This window comes from Vicugna pacos, chromosome 11 (genome assembly GCF_048564905.1).
Source record: "Vicugna pacos chromosome 11, VicPac4, whole genome shotgun sequence".
Classification (NCBI taxonomy): domain Eukaryota; kingdom Metazoa; phylum Chordata; class Mammalia; order Artiodactyla; family Camelidae; genus Vicugna; species Vicugna pacos.
The window spans coordinates 59,831,937-59,856,195 of record NC_132997.1 but is presented as its reverse complement, the minus strand read 5'-3'; the positions used below and the strand labels follow the sequence as shown (position 1 = coordinate 59,856,195).

The 24,259-nt window shown below is 40.1% G+C and overlaps 2 protein-coding genes across 5 annotated transcripts in view; both read right to left on the bottom strand.

Moving 5' to 3' along the window:
• Window positions 1-13,374, bottom strand: part of FAM13C (family with sequence similarity 13 member C) — a 344,617-nt gene extending 331,243 nt beyond the window's left edge. For both annotated transcript variants that reach the window (XM_072971482.1, XM_072971483.1), the window contains exon 1: window positions 13,305-13,374. The gene's annotated coding sequence lies outside the window, so the exon portion shown is untranslated. The remainder of the gene's footprint in view (window positions 1-13,304) is intronic.
• A 3,311-nt stretch (window positions 13,375-16,685) lies between these two features.
• The window catches only part of SLC16A9 (solute carrier family 16 member 9), a 45,799-nt gene continuing 38,225 nt past the window's right edge, over window positions 16,686-24,259 (bottom strand). For all 3 annotated transcript variants that reach the window (XM_015243383.3, XM_031682491.2, XM_015243384.3), the window contains exons 5-6: window positions 19,341-20,258; window positions 16,686-18,774 (exon numbers count right to left, since the gene is read on the bottom strand). In XM_015243383.3, coding sequence (XP_015098869.2) covers window positions 18,587-18,774; window positions 19,341-20,258 — 1,106 coding nt within the window. In that variant the 3' untranslated portion in view covers window positions 16,686-18,586. The remainder of the gene's footprint in view (window positions 18,775-19,340; window positions 20,259-24,259) is intronic.

Below are 24,259 nucleotides of genomic sequence, written 5' to 3'. Positions count from 1 at the left end.
TGGAAAAGAAGAGGTAAAAGTGTCATTATATGCTGATGACCTGTTACTATATATAGAAAACCCTAAAAGGTCCACACAAAAGCTACTAGAGCTGATTGAAGAATTCAGCAAGGTAGCAGGTTACAAAATTAATGTTCAAAAATCAGTTGCCTTTCTTTACACTAACGATAAATCAACAGAAAAAGAAAGTAAAGAAACAATCCCCTTTAAAATAGCACCCAAAGTAATAAAATATCTGGGAATAAACCTAACCAAGGAGGTGAAAGAATTATACACAGAAAACTATAAACCATTGATGAAGGAAATTAAAGAAGACTTTAAAAAATGGAAAGATATTCCATGCTCTTGGATTGGAAGAATCAATATTGTTTAAATGGTCACACTGCCCAAGGCAATCTACAGATTTAATGCAATCCCTATCCAATTACCCAGGACATATTTCACAGAACTAGAACAAATCATAATAAAATTTATATGGAATCATCAAAGACCTAGAATTGCTAAAGCATTACTGAAGAGAAAGAAAGAGGCTGGAGGAATAACTCTCCCAGACTTCAGACAATACTATAGAGCTACAGTCATCAAGACAGCATGGTATTGGTACCAAAACAGACATATGGACCAATGGAACAGAATAGAGAACCCAGAAATGAACCCACAAACTTTTGGTCAACTAATCTTCGACAAAGGAGGCAAGAATATACAATGGAATAAAGACAGTCTCTTCAGCAAATGGTATTGGGAAAACTGGACAGCAGCATGTAAAACAATGAAGCTAGAACACACCCTTACACCATATACAAAAATCAACTCAAAATGGATTAAAGACTTAAACATAAGACAAGATACAATAAACCTCCTAGAGGAAAACATAGGCAAAACATTATCTGACATACATTTCAAAAATTTTCTCCTAGAAGAAATAAAAGCAAGAATAAACAAATGGGACCTAATGAAACTTACAAGCTTCTGCAGAGCAAAGGAAACCAGAAATAAAACAAGAAGAAAACCTACGGAATGGGAGAAAATTTTTGCAAGTGAAACCGACAAAGGCTTGATCTCCAAAATATATAAGCAGCTCATACGACTCAATAAGAAAAAAATAAACAACCCAATCCAAAAATGGGTAGAAGACCTAAACAAGCAATTCTCCAAGGAAGACATACAAATGATCAAAAAGCACATGAAAAAATGCTCAATATCACTAATTATCAGAGAAATGCAAATCAAAACTACAATGAGGTATCACCTCACACCAGTCAGAATGGCCGTCATTCAAAAATCCAAAAATGACAAATGCTGGAGAGGCTGTGGAGAAAGGGGAACCCTCCTACACTGCTGGTGGGAATGCAGTTTGGTGCAGCCACTGTGGAAAACAGTGTGGAGATTCCTCAAAAGACTAGGAATAGATTTACCGTATGACCCAGGAATTCCACTCCTGGGCTTGTATCCAGAAGGAAATCTACTTCAGGATGACACCTGCACTCCAATGTTCATAGCAGCACTATTTACAATAGCCAAAACATGGAAACAGTCTAAATGTCCATCAATAGGTGACTGGATAAAGAAGAGGTGGTATATTTATACAATGGAATACTACTCAGCCATAAAAACCGACAACATAATGCCATTTGCAGCAACATGGATGCTCCTAGAGAATGTCATTCTAAGTGAAGTAAGCCAGAAAGAGAAAGAAAAATACCATATGAGATCGCTCATATGTGGAATCTAAAGACTCATGGACAGAGAATACAGACTTGTGGTTACCAGGGGGGTAGAGGGTGGGAAGGGATAGACTGGGATTTCAAAATTGTAGAATAGATAAACAAGATTACACTGTATAGCACAGGGAAATATACACAAAATGTTATGATAAATCACAGAGAAAAAAATGTGACAATGAGTGTGTATATGTCCATGAATGACTGAAAAATTGTGCTGAACACTGGAATTTGACACAACATTGTAAAATGATTATAAATCAATAAAAAATGTTAAAAAATAAAAGAATGAATAAGGGGCAAGCCTCCTTCATATCCTAGTTGCACACTTGCCCTAAACTTCAGAGTCAACCACTATATTTTATTCTAGATCATTCCGGAAATGTTCTATTCATAAGCAAGCATATTTTATGCATATATATGAATTGAATATGTATATTCCTGCATATATGTATATATCTATATATTCTTCCTGTTTATATAAATGGAAGATACTGTGCTACTTCTCCATTTGCCACTCCCATTCTTGATCCATTTTATCTCCTATTTGCCCCCAAGAAGTGGCCCCTGTGCACCTCATCACCCAGACTCCCCTGCAGGCTGGTTTCCAGCTGGGTCTATCCAGTGAGAGACATAGAAGGGGGTTGGAGGGGGGGAGGAGAGAGAAGTTTGGGTATTTCTTCTTCTGCTTTAGCCCCATTCCCTACTGGCAGCTGCACACCTCCACATCTAAAGCTCTGGCATGCAGCCCCGACTCCAGGCTCCAGCATTTCAGCCCCTTCCGCTTCAAGGATGTACCTTAACCTAGGTTTCCTGGAAACAGACTCAGATGGAGCAGTACATGCAGATGGTTTACTAAGGAAGCTCTTGGGAGACACACCTGTAAGGAAAGGAGGAAAGCAGCACTGGGAGGAAGGAGAAACTAACATGAAACACAGTTCAGTGAGGCCTCAGATGATGCTCCAGGGAGCTCTGGAGCTGGGGTAGCCTTTCATAAAGGTCCCAAATTGAGAAAAGGGGGTTGGGCCTTTGTGTTCCTGCATCAGGGAGTCACTGGCAATGACCACCCCCAGGAGGAAGTGTAGCCTGAATGAAGTTGTCTCTTATAGTGGCTGATGGCAACCCAGCGAAAGGTCAGCTGTGAGCCAACAACAGCTGATATTCCCAGCCCATGGAGAGGAGACGTGGGTGGAGAACCTCAGTTTCCACTATAAGGAGGTAGTGGCTTCTTCCCTCTGGTGCTCAGGTCTAAGTGCTTCTGTCCACAACTCTGTGCACAGTGCATTCATTGAAGTCTCAACCTTTGAACAATCTGGGGCAAATTTTGTTTCCTGATGGGATCCTGATTGATAGACAATACACACATACCCCCACCTCAACACACACACACACACACACTTTCACTTGATGTCTTAAAACACATTCCATCTCAGTCTATTATCAAATGGCTGCACTATGATTCACTGTATCAATAATATAATGCAATTATTAGGTCCCTTTCTTAGACATGGAGGTTATTTCCAGCTTTGCTCTTGCAAACAATGCTGCAATGAGCATTTGTGCACATCTTTGCACACATCTACGAGAAAAGGATAAATTCTTCATAGTGAAATCGCTGGATCAAAAAGTATGTACATTTTAATGTTGACAGAGATTGCCAAATTGTCCGTGAACAGTGTGCTTCATTATCCATTATCACAAGTCTATAATAGTGACTATCAGCACTTACTCACCAAATGTGCATTCACTACTTTCAAGGTAGCCCATTGGATTTGAGGTCTCCCACGTGCATGCGTCCTCCTACCCGTCTCTTCCACCCCCACCCCACATGCCTATTTGGATACATGCTTATTGCTGGGCTGAAGGGAGACCACTGATTGACAGGCCTGGCTCTGCCACCCATTTTCCTAAAGTTTGTTTACCTTTCCTTCCTACAGACTGAGGAGCTTGGCCCTCAGGGCTACCATGTCAGGTGTGATTAGTGGAGAAATTTCCATCTGTTCTCTCTCCTCCCTGAGTTCAGGATGCTCTTGGTAATTCCATCAAGTGTCTAGAGCTAGAAAACCAGAAGTTATCCCAAAAACCAGAATAATGAAACCTGGCATGTGCAAATGCGCCTTACTGTATAATCAGTATTCAGATCAGTGCCCCACATTCTGCAGACTCTCAGACACTCGGCATGGGTTTGCAGCTTGAGGAACTAGTGATCTCACCTTGATGCCTTTTTAAATAACATCTCACAGGAGGAAGGATCCATTTCAGAAAAAAAAATTCAGGTTCATTAATTCCACCACCTCAGTTCCAAATTTTCCCTTGAATGCCCTCCTATCCAACATAACATATAGATGTATTTCATGTTTTGACTAGGAATACTGATATGTGAACTACACTCTCTAAAATTAGTTCTGGAACATTCTTGGAAATGGAAGAGAAGTTATATAATTTTAGGAACACAAAATGAAGGGCCACCTGTCATCTAATATGTCATTTCATCTAATGCTTTAATCTCTTGGTTTTAAAAGGAGCTATACTTGATTTTAACTGAAGTGGATGTCATCCAGCACAATCTGATAGTCTTGTCACAGCCCATCAACCTTTGAGACACAACCTGTGAAAAATACAGACAATCTGGAAGGGCCCAAGAGAAGAGAGCGGAGCTTAGAATTGATGACTTCCAGACACTGAGGCCTCACTGTTCAAGTACCATGGTCAGGGCTCAAAGTGGTCCTTCTTTCCCCTCCTGTTACCAGAACCACATCACACAGGGAAGCAGATCTAGGATACTGATCACTCGAGCTTAGTGCCATAGGGCTGACGTAGCCAGTGGAATCTGACTGAGTAAGAGATGGTCAGAAGTCCCAGGTGCTCATCCCAGCCCTATGCCCTGAAGCAGTGCCTCGGCCACTGGAGTCTTCAGTTTGCTCCTCTGTAAAACGGTGATAGCATCACCTGTGGCCTCTATCACGTGGTTATTATGAGGATCAAATGAGATGCTAGATAAGAAAGCATCTTGTAAACCAGGCAGTGCTGTACAATCAAAGGTGGTTATTTTCCACCCTAATCCAGAGCACCTGCCATCCAACTGGAATGTCTTGTCCCAGTTTACTTCACGGTAGAGACAACTTTCATATCAAAGATGGCCAGGAGTCACCCATTAGTCAGACAGACCTTTCAAGGTGTTTCTCCAGGACTGTGGATGAGTTTGTAACAATTTGTCTACACTCTCTCAGGTCAACCCCAGAGGTATTATCATGCATGATCAAAGTCAGGAATTTGTTTCTGGCCATGAAACAAAGCAAAACTAATTGGCCCTGTATTTAAAGCTCACATAAAGACACAAACAGTAATTTTGCTCTCAAGTCAGACAACAGAGTTAACAATATTTTCATTGTACGCAAGAATAAACCTCCTTAAGAGTCGTTTATCTTCCTGGTCTCCCATTACTTTACCCCATTCTCTTTTGAATCCACTCTAATAAGACCCTAGTGTGCTGAGTGCTCTTCCAAAAGGCTTATCAAGATCAGCAAAGGATCTCCAGGCGGCTCAAGGCAACAACGCATCTGCAGTGCTCACCTTGCCTGGCCCGTCAGCATCATTTAGCACAGCTGATCACTCCCTCTTCCTTGAATCACTTTCTTCACTTGGGTTCAGGGACACTATTCTCTCTTTTTTCTCCTATCATACAGACTTGCTCCTGTTCAGCCTCCTTTGTTGGTTCCATCTTCAGAATTTCTAAATATAGAACACCCAGATCGAGTCCTTGCCCCTTTTCTTCTCTAGCTACACTCACTCCCTAGAGATCTCATTGCAATGTGTGGTTTTAAATCCTTTCCACGTGACTGGTAACTCCAAATGTACAGGCAATGGCCCTAAACTTTGTGCCTGTGCATCCAATTGCCTGTTCAGCAGCTCCACATGAATGCAGAGCAGCTATCTCAAGCTTGACCTGTCCACAGCAGAACTCTTATTTTACAACCTGCAAAACATCTCTGCACATGGAAACTCCATCCTTTCCACTGATAGCCACAAGCCTTGGAATCATCCTTATGCTGTCTCTCTCACACCCAACACCAAACATGTCAATAGATCTTCTTAGCTCTGTTATACTTTCAAAGTATAACCAGCATCTGGTTACTTCTCATCACCTCTAGTCTATTCTAAGTCATTTCTCAACTGAATCTCTCCAACAGCTCTCTACATCATCCCTCTGCTTCCTACCTGGTCTTCCTATAGTCCATTGTCGGCACAGAAACCAGAATGATCCTCTTAAAACATGATTCATATCTGTCCCTTTCTTCTTCCCTCCCTCCCTCTCTCCCTACTTTCCCATCACTAGAGTTGTCTCAACCTTATTTACAGGAAAAGCCAGCATCCTTACAAAGGCCTGGAAGGCCCTGGGTGAACACTCAGAAGTTCCTTCACTTCTGCTCTCATCTCCTCTTCAGTTCACTGTACTCCACCCACCAGTCCTCAGAACGCTCATGCCTAAGGGCCTCAGCACCTGCTTCCTCTCTGCAGACCCGATTCCTCCCGGGACAGCTGCAGAGCCTGCTCTCTCATTTGCATCGTGTCCTATTCAAATGTCAGCTCCTAGTGGAAACTTCTCTAAAATCACACTTAAAAACACTCCCATGCCCTGGCACTCTCATCCATCTTTCTCTGCTTTTCTTCCATTGTAAGTATATAATGGTACACACATGCACACACACGAGTCTATTTGCTTTTGCCTTTCTTTCTTAAAATCTAAGCATTTTAACGACATCATGTGGCTGGCACAGAGTGGGCATTTAGTTATTTTTATAATAAATAAGATACAGGTATACTTAAGCATTCAATTTTTTTTAAAAGCTAGCACATCGTGTGACATCTCAGCATAGGAGGCATGATTTTTAAGTGGCAGTCAGTACTATTCGTCTAGATTTTAGATGGTCAGAGAACATCATCCATTAGGTTCTCACACTGTTGATTTGGTGTGTGTGAGCAATGTGATTTGAAAGTGCTGTCTCAAGGAGTTTTACATGAGGTAGTGAACTGAAAAATCTTGACCCCAAATTCCCATGGTATCAGCAGATTTTCCTCAATGTTTCCTCTTAGAAACTGTCAGAAGATAGCTGATTAAAAAGATAAGTTATTTAATAAGTAGGACATTTAACTAGCTGTTTTGGAAAAAGTAATAAGCTTGAGCCCTAACTTGCTGCTTACACAAACACATATTTTAGGTGATCAAAGATTTATATGTAAGAAACAAATCAGCGTGGCTCCACAATAGTGATTCCTTCCTTCTTCCTTGCTCACAAAATCCAGATCCTGCTCAGCTATGTGATCATCATTTGCTTCAGGCTTTTCTCCAGTACCAGGGTTAAATCTTCATCAGCCATTGTTGCCAATTCTATCTCCAATGCCAATGATTATGTTGGAAATGAGCAAAAGACACAATTCAGACTTGACTTGCTGCAGGGCTTCTTGAGAATGATTTTCCATGCTCTCAAAACCTGAAATCTGAGGAAATACCTCTATTTTGTAGGTCGGTAGTTGTTTGCATATGATACCTGGAACAGTGGTGGCTGACTGAAGGAGAAGATTCAGTTTAAGAGGGTAACTATTATGCTTATGATTACAAAACAAAAGAGGCTGGTCCTTGATGACATTGTTGGGCTACAAAATTAACACATGCTGGGATTTTCCTAGCTCCAGATTTTTTGCTATATGAAATAATAAATATTCTTAATATACTCACAATCTTTAGTTCCATATTCTATAGCTTGTACCCAAAGATAGTCCAATAGATTAATCATCTTATACATGCACCCCAGTGTTCACAGAAGCACTATATACAATAGCCAAGACATGGAAGCAACCTAAATGTCCACTGACAAATGACTGGATAAAGAAGTTGTGGTATATTTATACAATGGAATACTACTCAGTCATAAAAAAGAATAAAATAATGCCATTTGCAGCAATATGAATGGACCTAGAGATCGTCATTCTATGTGGGGTAAGCCAGAAAGAGAAAGAAAAATACCATATGAGATTGCTCACATGTGGAATCAAAAAAAAAAAAGGACACTATGAATTCATCTACAAAACAGACATAGTAAACAATTTTATCATTACTGGGGAAAGGGGGTGGGAAGGGATAAATTTGGGAATTTGAGATTTACAAATGTTAGCCACTATATATAAAAATAGATTTTAAAAAAGTTTCTTCTGTATAGCACAGGGAACTATGTTTAATATCTTATAAAACCTTTAATGATAAAGAATATGAAAATGAATACATGTAGGTATATGTAAGACTAGAACATTGTGCTGTACACCAGAAATTGACACATTATAACTGATTATACTTCAATAACAAAACAAAAATAAAAAAATAAAAATTATCTTAAAGTTGTGAAGGCCTTCCTAAGTATGACAAAACTTATAAGGCATAAATGGAAGTGTTCATAAAGTTCAATCCATAACACATCAACTTGATGTTATAATTATAAGAATAAGTAAATAAAAATGCAAAAACATGTACATAGCTAATATCTAAAATACACAAATTCTTATTTAAAATCAATTTGAAAATATCCAATAAAAGAAGAGTCAAACCTAAATATTAAAAAGCTTCAACATAGCAGAAGATATCATAAACAAAGTAAAAAGAAAAATGACAAACTGGGAAAAATTACTTTCAACTTTCAGTACAAGGGGCAAATATCCCTAATATATAGTCTCTAAAAACAGAGAATAAAATGGCCAATAATCCTGTAGAAAGAGTTTACAAAGAAAGAGATTCAAATGTGCCTTACACATATGAAAAGATGCTCAACCTCACTCAAAAGAGGAGAAATGCATATTAGTACTGCACAAAGAAATCTAAGTATCAACTTGTGATAATCCCTGTAAGCCACGTGATTTAATCACACAGAATTTATAAGGGACTAAAACATAACAGTCTAATTTTGCATCCTGAATAGGTTACTCTAAGGGCAAAAACAGCTGCAAAAAAAATTTAAAGTGTTTTCACTAATCATGTTAGTCATAATAATAGTAATATCATTATTTTGAAATGTTATATACATGGTAGGATAGAACAAATACCGTCATTAGAAAATGAGGATTTTCAACATCAAATAGAGTTTAAATGTAAAATCAATGAAGTTAGGTAAAAATACATAATCCTCAGTTTAAACTGGAATGATCGGCATTAACTCATAATGCATTTTCTGTTGAAAAAACAAAAATACCTATTTCATAGGAACAATCGCCAACTCACTAGTGATGAATACCACTAGTGCCTAGACTGTGATCTAAAAACACCCCACAGGGCTCCTAGGAGGAACGGCTGACTCCAGGTCTGGGCATAAAATGTACAGGATGAGCCTAAAAAACTGTGTCATCTCAAGAAGTAAAGAAACAAGCAAAGACTATTGAGTTTGTGTCATTAGGACTCAGGAGTCAACTTGATGGGAACATCTGAGCATCCAAAAAGAAAAAACTGCAATTGCTAGAAACCTACCACCCCCACTCCAAATTTTAAATCCATGAGTTCATAATGAGCTCGTCTTTCAAGGCAATATGGGGAACTCATTGGTGACATTTAGAGGATGCCAGAAAACCAACCTATTTTTCTGAAACTGACAAATAAAGAGAAAGAATCAAACGCATGTCTTGCTTTTCTTGTGCCCTCCTTTCCTTGGGGAAATTGATAGTTGACAAGGAAAATCATCTCTTTACAGAGATATGTCAGCTAATAAATGAAGGAATGACAGAATACCACCATTCTGCAAACTCTAATGAAATAATGCACACAAGCAACGATCATAAATAGACAAAAGCCATTATACGAGGAAAGTATTATGGAGAAATGCATAACAGATGATCATGCGAACCCACTGTTCACTCTTAACAACAAAAAAATGAAGCAACCAGATATTTAGTGCATCTTGATGGAAGTACAGACCCATCAATGAATTTTTTCTTACCCAAGTAAACCTGAATTTGGCCAATCCTCTAGCTATAACACCCATTTTCCAGGTAATACAGGGTACAAATAAATATATTAAATGACACCAGGAGGGTGCAACCAGCAAAATCCAGAATGTGGGAAAGTGTACAAGCCCAATAATCTGATTTCCTTAACAAATAAATTGAAGAAATATCTTAAATTTAAAAAAGACTTAAGCTTCATATCAATCAACTATAATGTGTGGTAAGATTTTTAAAATATGCTTTTGGATGACAATACCTAGAATAGCACTGCCCAATAAATATATAATATGAGCCTTATGTGTAACCACATTAAAAAAGTAAAAAGAAACAGATGAAATTAATTTAAATAATGTATTTAACCTAATATCACCACAATATTCTCTAATTATAAAATAATCATTAAACCTATACTCAATATTTCACACTATGAGTGGGTATTTTACTTTTCTTGTGTGTACTCAGTCTTTGAATTCAGTGTGTATTTTATACTTACAATACGTCTCAATTCAGATAGTCTTATTTCAAGTGCTCAGTAGCTACGTGTTTCTGGTGGCTACCACACTGAACAATGCAGAAGAAGGTTCTTACTAGTAATAAAGTTCAGGTTACATATTAAATGCCTGTTTGTTTTCAAGGGGAGGGAGTGATGTCATGAACTTCTAGGTGTAAAGAGTGAAACAGGAGAGTTCAGTTCTGGACCCTGCCTCTCTCTGGCCCACAGTGTTTTCCTCTGTGAGGTCAGGGAGTTGGGTCAGGTCATTTCTGAATGTGCTTCCACCTTCCCATCTCCAAAAACAGACAGGAGCTGGGTCTGGACCTGAGACACTGGTAGGGTGACCTTGAGCACATGGCTTAATTCACTTGATTCCTCGGTTTCCCATCTGTCCCCTGGTGATGGTGACTCCTTCAGCGTAAGTGACACTGCCCAAGGAGACTGCCTTCTGAGCAATAAAATATGAATCAAACATCATGCCTCTGAGCAGATATTCGCACAGTGGTCTCTAACCAGTAGCACTTGGCTGTAACCTGATTAATGTATCAGGGGAGAGAACAGGGGTTGGTCAGCCATGGTGCATTTACAAAAGGATTGCCATGGAAGCAAAAATTGTCCACGCCCAACTCTGCATGGTCCAGAGGCAGTGCCTCAGAGTGGTGAAAGCTGAACCAGGCTGTTTTCTCATCACGCTATTAAACCCTCACATCATTCAATGCACCGCCATGGCCCTGATCTCAGGAACCTCAGACACCTTCAGATTAGTACTTAGCTTCCCCTTGGACTTACCTACCAGGAAAGGATGACTAGCTAGTCAACTGGGAAGTTCTCACAAATTAATACATTGGCATTTTGGCCCTATATCCATTTGGGGGGGAGGCATCTTAATGTGAGTCAGAGGTGACCTAACTAAATTGGGACAAAGCTGAAGGGCCATCCCAGCTGCAGAGCTTCCCATAAGATCTGAGGCTTCTGCTCCAACTAGCTCTGGGGCCCTTACAAGCTCAAAAAGGTCCAGAGCCTTGTCTACCTTGCTCACAGTAACATCCTTGGTACCTGGGAGAGTGTCTGACACATAGTAGGTTCTCAGTTAATATGTGTTGAGGGAATAAGAAGTGAAGAATCTGGACCTGCCAAGAGAAACCCAGACTTTAAATGGACCAAGTTAAAAGGCATCTTTGTGGCATCTTGATAGTCAAGCAGCCAGTCTTGCCTGATGACATCCAATCTTTGCCATAGTCTTTGGAACTTAGGACAAGAGATGGTTGAGAAGTGTCTGGAACAATACTGGGCACATATAGGCCCTCAAGAAAGATGGCTCCCTTCCCCCTCTGCTCTGATGAGCCTGCATGCAGGGAATTATCCTATTGTATCAGGATCGCAGGAGTCTTCACTCAGGTTTCCTGGAAGTTCATTAGACAGCACTTTCCAGAAAAACACCAGTAAGAGAGCAGGGAAAGCAGGTGGGCAGAAGGAAAAGTTGAGCTGTGATGTAATTGCAACAGAGGTCTCGGCTCCTAAAGAAAGTTCTACAACTAGGATGGCACTTCAGAGTTGTCCCAATTGATCAAAGAGTCCCTTCATCAGTCATTGAGACCAGGGTCATTGGAGTCTGGCTTCCCATGAGGAGGGGGTGTCATCTCTTTAGCTGAAGGCAGTGACCAGAGTGCAACTCGGCTGTGAGCCCTCAGCAGCCAATCTTGCTTGGCCCCTGAGGGAGTGAGCGCCAGGGTCCTGCAGGGATATCTGGATGCACACCACCATCCACTACAACAACAAACACAGATACCTTTTCTCCCCCCCAGGACAATCTCACAGAGAAAACTGATCTGAAAACAAATACTAGAGTACCATGGGATCCAATTTGTGCTTTAAGAAATCATTGTGAACACAAGGACTATGTCCGTCCTGCTCATCACCATTACCTCAATGCCTGTGTGCCTGGCACATGGTGTGTACTAAATAAAAATCTGTTGAATGGATACATAAATTGACAAGTAAGTTTTTAATAGTGGTTTCTGCATTTATACTTAATTGGATTTGTAGCTCCTATTAAACCATGAACTCTTCAAGGCAAGAGGCTTTCTTAATTATTCTTGTATTTCTAGCATCTAGGACAGGTCCTGGTACTGATAACATCCCCCCCACCCTCCCCCCACCACACACACACACACACACACACACACACAACTGTTTGCAGAACAACAGCTCAAAAATAACCAGATGAGACAAGAATCCAATCTATCATATATATTCTGTATCTACTATTTTGCCATATACTTCTTTTATGATATTGGGGTTCACTAAGATACCACTCATGGGAGCAGGCGTTAAGAGTAATTTATAGATTTTTAGAAACTACGACCCACTGTACACTTCACACATATTAAAATTAAGTAGTGTTTCTTCTTCTTAAGTGTTTTCCGGACAGCCCCTTGACCCTCCTGGCACAACAGCCCCAGCTCAGCGGGGAAGTTCAGTATCAGGATACAGGCGTGGGAGCCATCACCACAGAGAAGGCGAGGGAAAGCCGGTGGAAAGGGCGGCACCAGCCAGAATGACTTGCTCCAGGTCACACAGCCACCAAGGGCAGATCCCGGCCCAGACAAGCGCTCCCTTGTGCGGGGCAGCCTCCCCGCCCTCCGCCCCCCTCCCCGGGACAGCCGCCCCGCCCTCCCCCCCCCCTCCCCGTTCCTCGGGCCCCTCCCTCTTGCTTTCCCGACAGGAGTTGTTTCCCAGAAGGTAGTAACAGTATTGCCCATCAGAGGAATTTGTGCTGAGTAACACTTGAGCGCTAACGGAGGGAACTCCGGGGCTTTCAGGCCCACTTCCTCTGAAGAACCGTGCTCCAAGGCTCCCACGTGAAAGACTCGCCTTCTTGGGAACTCAGTGCTGTCTATATTCATAAACCTTCCGACAATTCAGTTCACCACTAACAAAAACTGAGCTCATGGAGTTTAACGAACCCAAGATGACCCATCTGGTGAGACTGGGGAGCTAGGCGGTCAAAGCCGGGTTTGTGGGACCCCACATCCCACTCTTCCCCTTGCCGCCCTGCCATGCCACACTGTGTTCTCGTCACCACTTGTCCTTGCCGTCCAACTTACCTGGCCCCAGGTAGTGACGGCCGCCCTCCGCGTCCCGCCGGATTTCCTGGGGGCGCGCGCCTGCTCACAGGGCCGCCCGGCTCACAGCTCACGGGCTCTCAGCTGGCGCCGCCTCTCTGCCGAGAGCCCGCCCCCTTCCCGACGTTCCCTGAGGAGGGCGGGGTTAGGCGAATCCCTCTCAGGCAACGCTAATAACCCGCAAAGGACGACTGCCGCCAACTCCCTGAAGAAGCCCAGCTGAAAGGAATCTTCCTCTTGCCTAACTGCAGGTCTTTCTGAAAAGACTGGGCTGCCCCATTTCTTGAAACAAAGTCTTCCTGTGATGTTTCATAGCAGCTGCTTCCGTGGGCTGTATGCTGAGATAACAAAGACACATCCCTCCCCCAATCTCTCTCTCTCTCTCCCTCTCCCTCTCTCACACACACACACACTTTCTCTCATGTATCCTTGGGACATCCGTTCCTAGTCCCGTCAGAGGAGGCTGCTGGGGCTCCTTGACGCTTCTGTTCTCACCTTTCCTTGATTCACACCTCTTTCCAGGGTTTTGAGAACAAGGCATGGGGTTCTTGTCCCTGCCTGTGCCTCTCAGCTAGTGACTGCTAAAATGCCCCTTGGAAATTATAGTCATTTTCAGTCTTGAGCAGAGGAAGGTCCCATTTCATCAAACAAATGTACAGTCTACATTTCTGTCCAGGGACCGGAGCTCATCCCTCCTCTGTGTGCACCATGGCACTGTCATTGGCCTCAGATGATTCCTCCACCTGGCCCTTGTTCACACATGACCTTTAGGGAGATGCACTTCCCTTAGGAGGGGATCTTGTCTCAGGACTTTCCCAAATAACAGCCTCCCAGCAGCCTTAGCGACTGTATGCAAATGAGCTGCTGACCCTGGTCCATCATTCCTTGGAGGTTGATATAGTCAGTCCTACCTGGTCTCCTTTGTTCTTAGGATGCTAGAGTCCACTGGGCTAGTCTTAGAAATGCCCTATTACAGCTGTAGCTATTTGGGAGTTTTTTCAGAACTAAGCTGGAGGAATAACAACTCGCCCTATCACACTGGGAACATTTCGGGGAAGGAAAAACAGGCGTATCTCCGTGGCTATGGAGTTTTAAGGTGACCTACCACAGCTCAGCACGCTGACCACAGTTATTCTTTTTCGAAAACATGCTGTTTACCAAAGGCTTTCGACTGGCACTTAGAAAAAACTGATGACATTTTAAAGAACGTATACCTTTTGTTTTTGAAGGGAGAGAAAGTAAATAACTCTTTAGGACAAGGAATGCATATAGTAAAAAAACAACCAAGGTGACTGAGACCTGCTGGAAATAGAATCCCAGAAGACCTGGCAAGGAATTAACACTGCATCAAGGGCACATCTCAAAGGCATATTGCAGAGGCAGTGAGGTAAGGGCCCTGAGCTGAAGCCAATTAGTGCTCCATAAACAAATAGGAGCATTTGCTTTGCCCCATTTCACTCCCATCTTCCAAGCAGCTTGGGTGACAAGTTCTTAAGAAAAAAAATAAAAGTTGAAATTCCCAGAGCAAACCAATTTACAAAGTTGATTCTATTTGATTTGTGGAGGAACAGCATGGATTTTGTTGGGTTTTGTGTCAGAGCTTCTGAATGGCAATTTCAGAAAAATGTACTGAGTCATGAACCCCTAAGGAGAAAAGATTTTTGACAAGAACATGCTTGAGGGGCAGGAGCTGTGACAGCTGTACAAGTTAGAAATAACAGAGGCTCATTACTCTTCTTCTAAATGAGGCCCTCAGATGCAAACATTTACCCCACACCTGTGCCCAGGGAACACTTGATACTTCCCCCGGGTACTCGCTAAAGAATGATGACAACAAAAATAATAATAGCAGATATAGACTGAACGTGTGCCAGGTATATACGTGGGTTATCTTATTTAACTCCCACAATCGCCCTGTGATGTGTATGACAAATGAGGAAACAGGCTTTGAGACGCTAAATAATTTGCTGACAATCTGTCAACCACAGGAACCGGGCTAGGATTTGAAGCCAGAAATCACAACCTTAATAAGTATGTCCACTATCTTTCCTTATATTGTCCATGTATTCCTAGATCTTTGATCATTGTAACTGATTGTGCTTAAACTGCTTACTGGCATTCTTCAGACACAATTGACTGGAAAGCGAAAGGTCCCAAGATTGCTACTAACGAAGCAGAAATTGTTAGGGGCTGCTAATGTAAATGGTGTATTTTATGTGTTCAATATAATAGTCCTTCTAAGTGAAATAAAAAAGGAGATCTTCTTTTATTTTATTCAAAACAGAGCTCTTCATTTCCTGTAACGTCCTGAGTTGAGATAATCCTAGAATGATGGCTAGAAGCTGAAGTTATCTGAAGTCACAGGACTTTCCGGCCAGCACAAGACCATAGACACAAGACTCGGTCATAACCTCCCAGTGAAGGAACTCCTGATTCTTGGGAATTGTTCCTCATGGAGCCTTTAAAAGTTGATGCCTGAACCTTCTCCCTTGAAGCCATAGTCGCCCTAGAGAAAATCAGATCACCAACTGGCTCCAAGGAGGCTCATCAGAGAGAGGGATGGTGGGGTGGGGAGGGTGAGGGGGCAGGAAGCAGAAAGGGAGGAGGGGTTAAAGTCAGAGAAGAGGGTCCCTAACAAATTTTCTTATTTCATACATTTCCCCAGCTCAGCCCCAGGCACTTGGAATGTCAAGAAATATCTTCTGAGTCACAAAAGAAAGATTATATTCTAATCAATAACATTTCATTATTAAATGGATTTTTTACATGCCTAGGAAGTAAGCAAGTCATGAGTAATTATTTATATAAACATGACTTCTCTTTTCACTAAAGAATTGGCTCTCCAGCAATCATCTCAGCTAGGCCCCATTTCCTAGCTATGTTAGAAATCAAAGAGTTTGCCAGAAACTTTCTCCTCTTGCCTCAGTTAATTACTTGTCTCTGTGGTCCATATCATGACAATCATGTCCTATACCATACCATGAGGATCATAATCCTCACTTTACAGGGCTGTTATGAGGGATGAATAATACAATGTGCTTGGAACATTCCAAGAATTCCATTAATGATTAGCAAGATCAGTATTAAGAATCCCAAAGGGGTATCTGTCCCCCTTTCCTCAAAAGGATTCTGTTGGACTAACATTTTATCTTTTTGGAAGGCAATGGACAAAATAGCTTAGCAAACTGACTTTTGAATATGCTAATGTCCAATCACCAGATTCTGAACCTGACGTGAAATCAAATAATTTAGCTTTTTACATTCAAGTGAAGTGTCAGTGTAATTTGGGGGAAGGGGGACTGGCTAGGAAAAGAAAAAGCAACCAAACCGATGCAAAACAAACAAAAAATCTTTTATTGTGAATTGAAATTCATTCCCTAGACAACAGATAATGCACACATTGGATGACATTAGTAGACATGGTGAAGATGCACTTGGACAGTTATCAACATTGATGAAAGTGGGGACATCATAAAAGTTAAGAAAAGGTTACTGGATTTCCTGAACGTGATACTGGCAAAAAAGAACTTTTAATACAAAAATATTTAGTTTAATTTTTTTGAATGTCACTTATATTTTACTTACTAACCTTGACAGTGACTAAAGAATGAGGTACAGAAAACTTTCCAGACATCTGAGTGTGGAGCAGAAGTCAAGGCGCTTTGGAGTCCCATTATTGCGTTACTGAGTAGGATTCACTCAGTTATGAAATTCCCCATACTCCAGGTTTACTGCATAGAAAAGCACTACTGACCTACCTCACTGAGGTGTGGTGGGGATTCATGCTTATAAAGTGCTTCAGGAGCCTTCAAAGAAAGGCAGCATAGGAATATAAAATAATCTTAACATATTTCAAAAGAAATGAAAAGACAATTTTGGCACAATGGGAAGAGTGCCTCCTATTTAAAGAACCAAACTTGTCTATTCATTAAAAACCCCTCACCTCCATGGTTTATTGGTGGGGGGGGGTAGTTGTTTTTTATTTAAGACAAGAAATGGTTCTCTATTGCCAGTCTTAAAATGGTCATTCTCAACACAGATTGTACTCTCAGAACCACCTAAAGGGTTCATTAAAAAATAGAGACGCCTAGCCCACAGTCTAGACTACAAAATTAAAATCTCTACTAGTGGTACCCAGGCAACCACATTTTTTAAAGGATCTATAGAAGATTCTGATGCATACCAAAGTTTAAAAAACATTTCTTTAGAAACATGTCCACTTAATAAATGTTGATTTTTCTTCTTAGAACATTTTTCTTTAGCTTAAATAAAGTTGAATCAGGGTATCAACTTCTTATTGCATTTTTCCCTTCCCATGTCACACACAGACTCAGCATCACGCATCGCACACTCGCGCGCACACACACACACACACACTCTGTTTAGTTTTGTTCTTGAATTAAAATTTGACAGTGGTAAAATCTGATAGTAGCACACAAATGCTTCATGGAGAAGATGCAATTCATCCCGACTGTGCCCAAAGCAAATGGATGTTTCCCATTTGCCAGAACGGAATGGTTTAAATATGCATTTCCAATTTGGAAACAGGTAACATCAGCACTTCTTGGGAAACATCAGCTGAATGGATGCTGACAAACAAAAATGAGTGAGGCTATAGTGGCCAACCATGAAGAAAGGCTACAGTGACTACTCCTCTGCCTGGAGATTGCCTGCATCTCAGCAAACACCTTAGGAATTGAAAGGATGTTATACTCAGTGGGCACCAAACATATGGGTGCTTCATCAAGGTAAACAGAATAATGAAAACTGGTGACTATGATTTAAAATATCATTTTTAAAAATGATCAGTTTGTTCCACTGCTATTCTTTTAGTAACCACTTTCATTTCCTGACTGGCTCAAAGTCTATTTACTAGCTAGTCTAACAGAGAGAAGAGAGTGATTTAGTCCCTAGTGGCCTTCACACATATCTCATCATGCTGCTTGCATCAGTTTTAAAGCAGAAGAGTCCCTTCTGGCTGCCTTGCAATGGAACTAATGGAATCTGCAGAGAAATTACATTTCTTTACACGGAGAAAGCCCTCTGAGGCTGGCCAAAAGTTTCACAATGTCAAGAATTAATGAATAATAGTAAAACAGAATAGGCCCACTTTTTGGAAAAAGGGAAAAGGAGAAAAAAAAAAGGAGATAAAGGCTGCATATACAGTACATAGAGAATAGGATATGTTAAAAAAAATTCATTCAGATCAGCCACAGTGAAATTTTGCTATGAGAAAACAGTCTTCAGTGCCTTCCAATATTCCTCTAAACATTAGAGGAATTAGAGGCAACTTTGTACAAAAAGGTGGTTGGAGCTGGCTTGGGGACTTGCTTGTCGCATGTATCCCAGGAAGGCAACGCTGCCAGCAGCAGAATAAAACCTCCCAGTAGGACACAGAAGCCACTAAAATAAAATGCAATGTCATAGGTCTGGGTCCAGTCAAAAAACCAACCTGAAAAGAGAGTAAGAAAAAAGTGAGCTTAATAGACACACTATGAATATGAATACTCTAATTTCCTCAATTTATATACAGTTCAGATTAGGATATATATTACCCAGTCTACTCCCAAAGTGGACTACTGGGAGGAGTTAGAAGAGGAGAATTTCTCAAATAGTTGGACAAGGATAAAAAGGCATTTTGGGTTTCTCCCAAATAAAGAATGAACACAAATTCCTGAGCAAGTATATTGGCTTTTCCAACTCCATCAAAGTGATTTTGAATAAATCATGACCAGGACACATTCCATGCAGATTTATTTTGTGTAAATCTGTGCTACTATTACAACCTGAACTCCTATGCCCAGAGATGTTACAAAGAAGAGCAGTGAAATGGGCTGACTTTAAGATAAATATCTTGGGTAGAGGGTAGGGTAAAGCTCAGTGGTAGAGTGTGTGCTTAACATGCATAAGGTCCTGGGTTCAATCCCCAGAACCTCCATTAAAAATAAATAAATAAATAAACACAAAAATAAATTTTTAAAAAAAGGAAATCATTTTTTAAAAAGATAAATATCTTACCAACAATCGGTGGTCCAAGGCTATTTCCAAGTCCAGCAAAGAACATTAATATCCCATAAGCATGGGCTAATTTTTCAATTCCTACAGTCTTCGTGGTCACATATGGAAAGATGGACCAATTACCAGTAAGAAACCCTACGATCCCAGAAAGTATTGCCAATGTGACATAACTTTTGGCAAATGGAATTGCACACAAGGCCAGGCTCATGATTATTAAGGTAGCTACATAAAGATACAAGGTATTAATCCACTTGAAGTCAGCCAGTATCCCTAAAATGAGTTTACCAACTGCTGTCATAATGCCAATAATGGAAATAAGAGGCATAATAAAGTCTTCCTCTTTCACATTTGAACTCCTTGCTACATCTTCCATAAGTAACGAAGGTGGAAACCCTCCAATGTCAAAAAGAAAGATGGCAATAAAGAGTGCTGAAAATACTTTGTTTTTAAAAAGAGTCACAGTTTCTTCACAGTAGTTTTTATATAATTGCCATTTCCTCTTGGCCAGCTGTTTGCAAAAATAAGTCCGTTCTGCAACTTTCTTTTTGTATGTTTCAGTTTCTTTTGTGTGAGACATTGTTGTTGGGTTTTTATGAACGAGACTCTCCTGTTTGCAGTCACCATTGGCCAAAGTGCTCTTGCATGTTTCATCACCCCCGTATCTCTTTTCAAGAATGTTTATATTTTCTTCCAGGTTCTTTTCTTTTTCATTGTAAATCGAGTATCTATCTGGCACATTTTCCAGGGCTGTTTTTTCAGACAAGGGGCGATCAGAGGACTGGAGGGGTCTCATCAGACTGCCACAGGCTAATATATTTAAAGCTAAAGCACCCACAATCAGTAGGCATCCATCCAGTCCATAGAACTCAATCAGCAGTCTCTGGAGAGCAGCATATATAAAAAGTCCAACACTTGAACCTAAAAAGGAAATGAGAACTGCTTAATCTTAATCTCATCATTTGAGGCTCTCAGGACAAGTATGATTAGTATTAGAATTCGACTTCATTTTTACACTGGCATTGATGTGTGCGTTCAAAAATCACAAGAATATTGAAAATAATGATAGTAACAACAATAATACTGATAGATTTATTTTTTAAATTAGCATTGTAGTTCAGACACTGTGTTAAACACTTTACATTGCACGACCTTGTTTCATCCTTATTATGATCCTATTGAGTGGGTCCTATTATTATTCCCAATCCATACATGAAGTGACCAACGGCTGGGAAAGTTGAGAAATTTGCCACAGATCAGTAAGCTACAAATGGCGTAAGTAGGATTCACACTCAATCAGTCTGAATCCAGGAGCCCATATTTCTAACTAATACCTTATGCAACTACTTTTTTTTTGTACTTAGAGGCTCCATGCTATATATAGATTCTTTTTGGAAAAAAAAATTGTCTACTTTTATTTTTTGAGACGAAAGATATATTTTAGTTTGGGATATTTATAGTAGTTTAATAGCTCAAATCTATTGCTGAATCACCAGAATGAATGGTTGATATTAATAAACTATGAGAAGGGTAAAATGAATTTGATAGGGTATGAAAACTACAAAGCATGCCTGGTTTGCACATTTGTGCAACACTAAATATTCCATTTTTTAAGCATAGATCACACTAACCACCAATAGAATGGCAAGTTACATCAGCCCAATCAATTTGCAGTATTCTTATATGGTTCTGATTTCAATTTTTTTTAATTATTTTAAAATTTAAATATCACTAACAAGTGCCATGTGAAAAAAACAGTAAATAAGTAATAGATCTGTAATTTAAAAAACCAGTCTAAATAGGCTGATCATATTTTTAAAATGGTCTGTACCAAATTACATCAAAAACTCAACAGGATACCAAGCTTATAGTAAAAATCCATCAAAAATTCTTACAAGTAACAAAATGGCTCTTAGAGTTGTAAGAAAACTTTTTGGTATCATACTAGTCCCTTCCTAACATATTTAAACTCCTTCATCCACAAAGAAAAAAAGTCTTCACTTGCAAATGTTAATCATCACATCAATGTAACAGCAGCTAGAATAGTATCTTTTTGTGGCTACTAAGAAAGTATCTCTTTGCTGACTATTGAGAAGTAATAAAAGTAGACAAATTGAATCCTTCTTTATCTTTGTAAAAGTGGCACATACTTCAAAAGCTAAAAGCACTTCAGAGAACAAACCAAGATAACTGAAAACAGGACCATCTGGTATACTTCCGGACTGCATTAGCTTTCCTTCACTACTAATTCATATTCTTCTCAAACATCATTTCTTTTAAGAAATTCTAACAAAGTGCCATATGATTAGATACTTAAAAATAGGCTTCGTGTTTTGAAAGTTCTATATTTTGACCTTAAGTTGAGAAAATTAAAAATTCCCCATTGCTCACCAACCAAGTTTATCTGTCAATATCATGAACTATAAGAGAAACAAATCAAAGCAATTCAGCACTTATTTACAAAACATCTATGATATGCTAAGTATATGACAGGACAGTAAAATCAAATACCACATTGGACCCTAGTTTCTTCAGCCCATATCCCATAAGAATGCAGTCACGGCTTAGAAAGATGCAGGAATTATTTCAGGGCAATGGAGAGTAATTAGAGCTCTCTTACAGAACTGTGTAAACTGTAAAACTATAATTTTTAATCTTGAAAAAGAGAACCCTAATTTAAAAATCATCAATGTAAAGGAAAAAGTGAAATAAAGCACTCATTATACTTCTGTGCATGTCTAAAGTATATGTTATCACAAAAAGGAAAAATACTAATTGATGTTCAGGGAACCTGAAACAGTAAGAGATATATTCATGCTTTGACTTAGCTTATTAAGACCAGGGGTCAACAGACTTTTTCTATTAAGGGCTATGGAGGAAATAATTAAGGCATAGAGGGCCACATAATCTCTGTCACAAATGCTCAGCTCTGCTCTTGATGGGTGAAAAAAGCCAGAGAAGAATCATGAAGTATGGCTGTGTTCCAATAAAGCTTTATTTATGGACACTGAAATTTTAATTTCACATGATTTTCATGTGCATGAAATTCTTTTGATTTTTTTCAGCCATACAAAAATGTAAAAATCATTCTTAGTTCATGAGCAGTCCAAAACGAGGTAGTAGACCAGATTTGGCCCATGGGCATTAGCTTATCAACCCCTGTTCACCGGGGAGTAAGATCGTTTCCCCAAAATCATTTTTCATGCCCATGTTTCTTTCAACTAGGTCACAATATTTCAAGTATTTTGATTTTGAGTTTCTTTTTTTCAGTTTAAAAAAAAATTCTGCTGTGAGTGTTGTTTTTCTCATCACCTCTTTCACTGAAGGTGAATGCTATAGACCGAATGTTTATATCTCTCTAAAATTCGTAAGTTGAAATCTTACCCCTCAGTGTGATGGTTTTAGGTGTGGCCTTTGGGAAGGTGCTTAGGTCATAGGCTGGAGCCCTCATGAATAGGATTAGAGAACCCCAGAGAGCTTCCTCTCCCCTTCTGCTATATGAAGACAGAGAGAGAAGATGGCAGGCAACCTAAAAGACTGCTCTCACTGGACTCTGACCATGCTGTCCTTGACACACTGCTCTCAGACTTCCAGCCTCCAGAACTGTGAGAAATAAATTTCTGTTGTTTATCAGCCACTCAGTCTATGGCACTTTATAGCAGCCTGAATAGACTAAGTAAGACAGGGGATTCATGCTTCTCCCTAATTTTGCCTCACCTAGCTTCAAGCTCATGTGTTGCAACTGAAAACTCCTTAATTCAAATCTTGACTGTCCACAGTCAATCTGTTTAGATTCAGTGTGCCCTCCTCTTTAGACTGAGTGAGAGCAAGGGCAGCTCTCTCAGTGTACCATTTCCCACAACTTTAGTACAAATAAATTTGAACATTAAGGGAAACCTAGGTTGTAATTATAAGGGCTAACACTTTTAGAGCCCTTGCCTTGTGCCTTACACGTATGCTCCTTTAATAGTCCCAGTAACCTGATGTGATGGGTACTATTATTTCCTCCATTTTACAGTTCAGAAAACTGAGGCTTAACAGTTCATTTCACAGAACAGTTAGGTAAATTATCCATCACCAGACATCTAGTGAGTGACACGGGCAGGATTCAAAACCAGATGGTCTGGCTTGTCACCTTGTTAGAGTGTCTCTACAAAAAAATACAGTATAGGTAGGACCTATTGTCCTTTAAGCTGCCATACCTGCTCTCACACTCCCTCCCACACTTGTGGGAGGTGCTGTCAGGTCCTTTAAACTGCTTTCCAACTGCTCTGGATCTTCCATCTTCTGTTTTTTTCTACTTCTTCTCCAATTCAACTTTAGCCATGTCCTCAGACTCCAGCCAGCCTCCTCCTAGACCGTGATTCACATTTCTTACCTGGCAATGCTTCCTTACACCATGTTGGGTAAACATCCAGCTCGATTTAATTTGATCTGGAATCACTTTGTTGCTATTGGGTTGGCCATTAGTTTGGATCTTGTTGCCAGATATACTACTGGAGTAATTCAGCTTATCTGAAAGTCTGACCTCCCAGGAATATGCACCCATTAACAAGTAGCAATGTCAACTTACAACTTTCAGTAAGCTTGGCAGCTTTATCTCCTAAGCAAACTCATAAAATATTGGCCACAGGCATTTTGATAAGTTCCCTAAATAGCTTAGAAAAAAAAATCCACCTGAAAAGTGAAACACCACTTTAAAATATCACATAAGTCCAGAAGGCTTTTATACTTACACCCCTGCCTCCACCCCACAATCATCCCTTAATTATTAAATGAATAACAAGAGCAAACAGTAATTGTTTGGATATGCACATAGGCCAGTGAGATGTATTCGTAAGTCAGTACTTTAAAAAAACTGTAAGTTCCACAATAAATGGAGGTGGATGTGGTGTCGGCATCATTCTTTCTGACAATTGTCT